The sequence below is a fragment of the Acyrthosiphon pisum genome, chromosome X (genome assembly GCF_005508785.2).
Source record: "Acyrthosiphon pisum isolate AL4f chromosome X, pea_aphid_22Mar2018_4r6ur, whole genome shotgun sequence".
In the NCBI taxonomy this organism is placed as follows: Eukaryota; Metazoa; Arthropoda; class Insecta; order Hemiptera; family Aphididae; genus Acyrthosiphon; species Acyrthosiphon pisum.
The window spans coordinates 124,193,197-124,200,959 of NC_042493.1; the positions used below are offsets into that span (position 1 = coordinate 124,193,197).

General features: G+C 32.2%; 1 protein-coding gene across 1 annotated transcript; it reads right to left on the bottom strand.

The window, feature by feature from the left end:
• Positions 1-603: 603 nt before the first annotated feature.
• On the bottom strand, positions 604-2,979 carry LOC100167031 (zinc finger protein 2-like). Its single transcript, XM_029492776.1, has one exon. It carries the CDS (start codon positions 1,907-1,909, stop codon positions 767-769), a length of 1,143 nt encoding a protein of 380 aa, XP_029348636.1. The 5' UTR covers positions 1,910-2,979; the 3' UTR covers positions 604-766.
• Between the last annotated feature and the right edge of the window lie 4,784 nt (positions 2,980-7,763).

The following is a 7,763-nucleotide window of genomic DNA, read 5'->3' on the forward strand; positions in this document are numbered from 1 at the left end:
TATCTTACGAAATTTTCAATTGATTATGAATAGTTTAGGCAGTTGCCTATTTAGTTCACGAACATATTTCAGCGTTCTAAGATAAGTCTGGATTCACAGGAAGCTTATATAAATAATAAATTATGATATAAGTAATAAATAGATATTTTTAAAATTATAAATTAATAATAAAATAATTACAGTATTTTCGGAATTCTAATATTCAACTTTCCGTAAAACTAATCTGAAGGAAATTAAATATGTACATTGATAGCAATATAAATATAAATTAAATTTATATAATTAATACTAATTTCCTCTCGAAATCATATTTCATTGACGGTTTACGGTTTATACAACGGGTATCTACAACATAATATCTACATGCCAATTTTTTTTTTTTTTAACTCGTAGAGATCATTCATCAGTTTTAAAGTTAGAAAGACCACCAATATACTAAAATTCAATAACTACTGTGTAAAACAGTTTGTGTTTCTACTAAATATATGAACGGCACGATGAAATAATAATTAAATACAAAACGTCATACAACATATCAATGTTTTTTTTATTAATCATTTTTTTTTTTTTTTTATATATAAATGAAGAAAACAAAACCTGTGTATTTAGTGTGTATTCAAATGGAAAATCAAAACCCACAATGTTTTTGTTACTGACATTGAAAAAACAATTGCAATTTATTATTGATAAATTACTTCATAAAAAAAATATGGTACATAATTACATCGATATAAAGAAAATCCGAGCGGAGGAGGTATTTCATTTTTTATAGCTTTCTTATCACGTGAATTCTTTGGTGTTTAGTCAAATTGGATGAGTCACCGAACCATTTGCCACATACGCCACACGGGTAAGGCTTCTCCCCCGTGTGAGTCCGCTTGTGCAGAGTCAGATGGTGATTTCGACTGAACGTTTTGTCACATACGTCACACGGGTAAGGCTTCTCTCCCGCATGCGTCCGCTTGTGAACCGTTAAGTTATTGCTCTGAGCGAACGATTTATCGCATACATCACACGGGTAGGGCTTCTCTTCCGTATGCGTCCGCTTGTGAACCGTTAGTTGCTGATTTTGACTGAACGTTTTGTCACATACGTCACACGGGTAGGGCTTCTCTCCCGTATGCGTACGCCTGTGAACTGTCAGTTCATTACTACCGGCAAACCATTTGTCGCATACGTCACACGGGTAAGGCTTCTCCCCTGTGTGAGTCCGCTTGTGAATCGTTAAGTTATTGCTCTGAGCGAACGATTTATCGCATACATCACACGGGTAGGGCTTCTCTCCCGTATGCGTACGCCTGTGAACTGTCAGTTCACTACTACCAGCGAACCATTTGTCGCATACATCACATGGGTACGGCTTCTCCCCCGTGTGAGTCCGCTTGTGCAGAGTCAGATGGTGATTTCGACTGAACGTTTTGTCACATACGTCACACGGGTAAGGCTTCTCTCCCGTATGCGTCCGCTTGTGAACCGTTAGTTGCTGACTTCGACTGAACGTTTTGTCACATACGTCACACGGGTAAGGCTTCTCTCCCGTATGCGTCCGCTTGTGAACCGTTAGTTGCTGATTTCGACTGAACCATTTGTCACATACGTCACACGGGTAGGGCTTCTCCCCTGTGTGAGTCCGCTTGTGAATCGTTAAGTTATTGCTCTGAGCGAACGATTTATCGCATACATCACACGGGTAAGGCTTCTCCCCCGTGTGCGTCCGCTTGTGAATCGTTAGTTGGCCATTGTCACTGAACCATTTATCGCATACGTCACACGGGTAAGGCTTCTCTCCCGTATGCGTCCGCTTGTGAATCATCAGTTGGCTATTTTGATTGAATAATTTGCCGCATACGTCACACGGGTATCGTTTATCAAGCACACGCTTGCACCTACCATACGTGATTTTGTTCATCGAGTGCCGTCGACTTCACCGCAAATGTCACCGTTCTGAAATATATTTTCTGGTGGGCCTATTAAATAATATATACACGGATCAGTAGGTTATCGACTTTTGAATTTATTGCAATTATTTGTTATAAGCAAATTATGTTTTATTTTGTTACTATGCTATTATTGTAATCTGTGTGTAGTCAGCAGCCAGCATTGTTTGTATTAACATTTAATTATTTAAATTAATTAATTATTAAACAGATGCAATCACAGTTAACTGCGACTGTTATACCAGGGTAACCATCTATTTAGAACAATATGTCTCACAAGTGAATATTTTCTACTGTAATCAATAAATCTAAAACATATAAAAAAAGCTAAGATAACCAGAGACTTGAACAAGTGAGAACTCTAAGTCTAGACTCTAGATAAACTGATATGAAAGCTTATCCCGGAACCCATATCTCTGTAAGTAATTTGCTGTATGGTGATTATTGATTAGGGATCTATATTTACATACAGCCTTACTTGTGAACTTGCAACAAGACGGTGTGCCAACAGGAAACAGAGGTTAGTAAGACAGGTAACTTTATATGATATGACTCCTCTCCTGTGTGAGTCCGCTGATGTGTTTTCAGATGAACGCCCTGAATGAATGATTTATCGCATACGCTACAGGTGTATGGATTTTCTCCTGTGTGCGTCTGCTTGTGAATCAACAGTTGAATATTTTGATTGAATAATTTTCACATACGTCACACGGGCATTGTTTATCAAGAACACGCTTGCAGTGCGAACTATGAGTCTAGACTCTAGATCAACTTATATGAAAACTTACCTCGGAACCTATCTCTCTGTAAGGTATGTTGTTTTGATTTGTATGGTAATGTTACTTTCTGTCGTCGCCACGTACTCTGCTATCTAGTGGATGTTTGCTCCGTAATGAGTATTAATAGAGTATAGAACTCACAGTGTCACTGGTCAGATGTTGTTGTGATTAACCTGTAAACGCTTAAAGCTAGGCTACAACAATAATGACAATAATACAAATACAGTGGTGCTCTAATTAATAATTCATACTACTACTACTACTACTACTACTACTACTACAGTACAACAGTGTTACATATTATTTAACTTTTGACTTGGCTTTTAACTTATTAACTCGTTAATTCCCAGTCTTGGTACTTATAGGTACTATTAATCTATCGTTATAAAAAAATTGGAAAAATGGCGCGAGTATAAAAATACTTTTTACAACGAGAATTATTATTATTATTATTCTTAGTATAAGCATTTTTATAACTCAGAAACTTTTCATAACAATGTAGATTATTTCTATACATCAACATTTTTAATGATATCATCCACAAAATAAATTTCAGTAGATAAATGTGTGTTCTCATTTGAAAAAAATATAAGTTTTGTATCGCCACAGAGTACTCTAATCTAACGTAGGTAGGTGAAAATATATTAGGAATTCAAAAGTATGGTTTTTAGGTACCTCTACTTATACTTATATATTCTTAAAATCAGAATTTGAAAAAATGTATTATTTGCTGAAAAATAAGAGTGAGCATGCTTAAAAAATAACTTTGTATAGTGTATGTTTACATTAAACACATTATGGTTTTATAATATTTTAATTTACATTAATATTATTGAACATCGCGTTATATGAATATGCTCAAAAACTATAAGATAATAATTATTATTGCACACATTTTCTTTGGTGAATTATTCAAATTCAGTCTCACTCGAAAGAATGGCCACCGCGGTCAATCACCCACCCTCTTTTCGCATAAATTTAATTTTGAAAATTAATCGTATTATTGAAATAATATTATGTTCGACGAAATTTGGGTAGGCTATATTTTATTCTTGTACGACAGACGCGTACTTTAAAACACAACGTAATCACTATGTATACACTTAAATATTATCGTAATAGAGTGATTTGCCGATCGATTATAATATTATTTTCTTTAAATTTCATGTTACGATATTGTTCTACCGACCAGTCCGCCGTTATCGTCAAGATGTGCAAACAAATATCCGTTTTTAACCTCTCACCGAAAACGGTTTATATTTTCGTACACCAAACACGCGTGGTTTCATAAATCATAATAATATTATTGTTGGGAAGATATATTACTAGTTATTATTACTATCGACGCTTATAATAAAATAACTATTATAGGTGCCTATACGCGGTTTCGATGTGTAATACTGTTTATTTTATTTTTTAATAATAACACGCGGGCTTAACGCGCACAACGAGTCTTGAGTGTTGTTTGCATTATTCGAGTGTTATTAATAACTACGACACGACTGCGTCCGCACAAAGGAGCACTTTAAAAAATACAATTTCTATAGCCGACGGATTTTACTTATATATTTATTTATTTTTTAGTTTTGACGAACACTGAAATCATAACAGGATTGAAAAAATAGATAGGTCGTTTGAGGGTATAGGTACACACGAAAAAGTAATAAAGCAAAACATTCGCCAAATTTTGCTAATGGAAAACCACACCAATACTACAACACCGCTCGGTCGAAATATTAATACATTTTCCAATAATATCCTCACAGGTATAGCCTCGCCTGCAGACGTGTTCCCTAGACTCAAAATTATTATAGGTACATTTAGCGTATCCGAATTTAAAAGCATTTTCAATTTCCCGTTTTGTACAGATTCGGGACTGTTTACATATTTTAATGTAGGTATAGTTAAAAAAATTGTGTTTTTTTAATTCCAAAACAGGTTGGTAGGTCGGGCGTATATCGATTGCGCCGAAATTACCTTTTCACCTGTAAAAAATCTATCGATTGCGCCGCGTATCAACTCCGCCGAACTTTTTTACATATTGATTTCGCCGGCTATCGACTCCACCGAACTTTTTTACATAATATTGATTCCGTTGGTTATCGATTACGCCGAACTCTTAAAAGGCTTATGTTTGCTAATATATGGCAAACATTTTTGACGATTATATAAATAAAAAAATTGATAGATTCACCAAACTAGCTTCAAATCATTATTTTTAAAAATTTACCATATTGTTTATTTTTATTAATTTAATTTTAATTTTTTTACCATACCATGCGGCATGTACAATGCCTATATATTTTTATTATTATTATTATTAATTAATTATTTAAAAATATGACGATCTTACTTCATTTTGTAAAAATAATAATCATTAGATATTTGAGTTATATTATTTTATTATTTTAATAAATATTATCCGTTATGGACGACAATACTTTTATTTAAATAAAACTTACTTTTACTATTATGGCATATTAAGTGTACCCTAACCTATACTGTTAATTAAAAAAAAAAAAATCTGTATAATATGATACTTCGTTTATTGTTTAATAAACAGTCGGCGGAATCAACATCAATAAATAACTGGTGGAATCGATAATCGGCGGAATCGATAGTCGGCGGAATTTATATTGAAACGGCGGAGTCGATAAAACCCCGGTAGGTCGTGATGTTTTTTTAATTGCGGTTATTTGAATATAAACATAATGTTTCATTGTTTTTTTTGATATTTTATTTTATTAAAATGGTAAAATTGTATGACGAATATTGTCAATTTGTTCATTTATGTTTTTATATATTATATTTCTTAACTTTTAATCTCACGGTTCTGTTGTTTGACTGTTCAAATTCGGAGTTTAATTCATAAATTTCCATTCGAAAATCTTTATCAGGAACCGCTTCGGAATCCGAATAAAGTCAAACGTGTTCATTTATTTACATTTATTCGTTACATTTGTGTTTTTAAAATATAATAATTTTGTTTTTATGAAATATTTCGTCTATGTAAATAATACAAATTCACGTTATACCTAAAAGTTTATTTCAAGTGAAGTATTTAAAATTCAGAACTCTAATTATATTACACTAGCTGACACGGAAAAGCTTTGCAAATTGCTAGGTTTTTGTGATTGTATAAATAGCAAGGTGCATTTATGTAGACTATAGCTTTGCTTGAAACATATTGTCATGATATTTGACATGACGTTTGGTATACTTGTCTTAGGTACGATTTTTGATTTTCAAATTATTTGTTTCATTATTTATATCACAAAATAATATCCATTATTCGGGGTTTCTGGCCCATTGCATCCAACGGTTCATCTAAACCCACATGGATATCCCGTTGGCATTAAGCTCAGCTGTCAAATAACCATTTAGTTTCTCTGAAGTGAAAAAAAACAAAATCAACATATCGACTTTGTGAAGATAAAAATGTAAACTGCAGTGGAACGAGATCTAACTAGATAAAAGTTGTAGAATGTACGAATTACCTACGAATATAAGAGTGAACACTGAAACGAAAAAACAGAACTGAAATTAAGTAAAAAATAAAAGAAGAATGGTTCTGGAGGGGGGAGTATAATTTCTAAATCATGGATATATCACCCAGGTTCAAGGCTGGGAATTAACGAGTTCATAAGTTTGAATTTAAGTTAAAAGTTAAGTTTATTTTAATTCATTAACTTAACTTACTAGTTCGGTGTTTTAATTAACTCAACTTTAACTTAACTCATTTTTCTCTACATTAACTTAAAATCATCTCATATTTTTCTTTATTTTCCAAATTAAGTTGATTTTCAATATTCCTATTATCCAGAAAAATATTTTGTTTATTACGGATTTTCAGTTTATAATTATTATTAAAAGTCCGCGAAATATAGAAAATATTATCAGAAAAAAAAGATATATTTACAAAGGACTTCGTATTTATGTTTAAAGATAGAAACTAATATATTTTATTAATAAGTTACTTATAAATATTGATATAGGGGTAAGATTAGTATGAAGACGTCGATGCGTTGAATTATATTCATAAATCATAATACATATTCATTACTCATTAGTTATAAATTATTTTTTATTAGTACAATAACTATTACCTTAGAATGTTTGAATAGAGTAATATAGGTATGAACGATGATTACTATTCAAGTGATTATTACTTATTTTATTAAATAATACCTCATAAATGCATTTTTTTTATTTTTTTTATTTCAAACATAACTTATTATATGAAGTTAAGTTAACATTATAACTTAATTTAAACTTAACTGACGTATAAAAATGTCTATTAACTTAACTTCTAATTTTAATTTTAACTTTCAATTAACTGTAAATACGACACTGGCTAACACGTGTTATATCTACCAACCAAAGTGTAAAAACATGATGACACAGATTACAGAAAAAAAAACTCGAATGACACCATACGTAATGTGGTAATTGAAAGTGGGCAATAACAAGTCCAACAATATATTTATTGTGTTACTGTGTACGAGAAAAAAAATTGGAACGCATCGTTTCGCACTTGAACCGTCGTCGTAATACACTGCAATAATAACATCGTGATACGTCAGATAATAATAAACAAATAATATTATCGCGCAGACCCTTCAGGCGGCTTCTTCAATCATTACAGTCTGTACACAATATGTCAGTTGTTATAATAGGATATTCCGTACGACGGACAATCGTATGACAAGAGCGTTTCCAATTTAAAGTTCGAGAAAAAAAACAAACCGTATAATCGTCAAGATGAACGCATTACTCTCGAGTTGTGCGGTTTTCGTATTTTTCTCTAGTTGTTCGGAACAGACGTATTTTCTAAATAAAGACTACATAAGTACAATCAATAGCGTTGCGAAGACTTGGAAGGTAACGTCATTTCGTATAATAACATTATTATTATCGTTGAAAATCTAAAATCCTACTTAACAGACCGCTTGAAACGTATTAATTTTCGGTTAAATATTTCGTTTACCATTTCGTACGAATGATTAAGCGATCGAAACAACACATTTCGTTTTTTTATCACACAGGT

Coding starts and splice junctions, on each gene's coding strand:
- LOC100167031 (XM_029492776.1), bottom strand. CDS start 1,909: ATGAACAAAATCACGTATGGTAGGTGCAAGCGTGTGCTTGATAAACGA.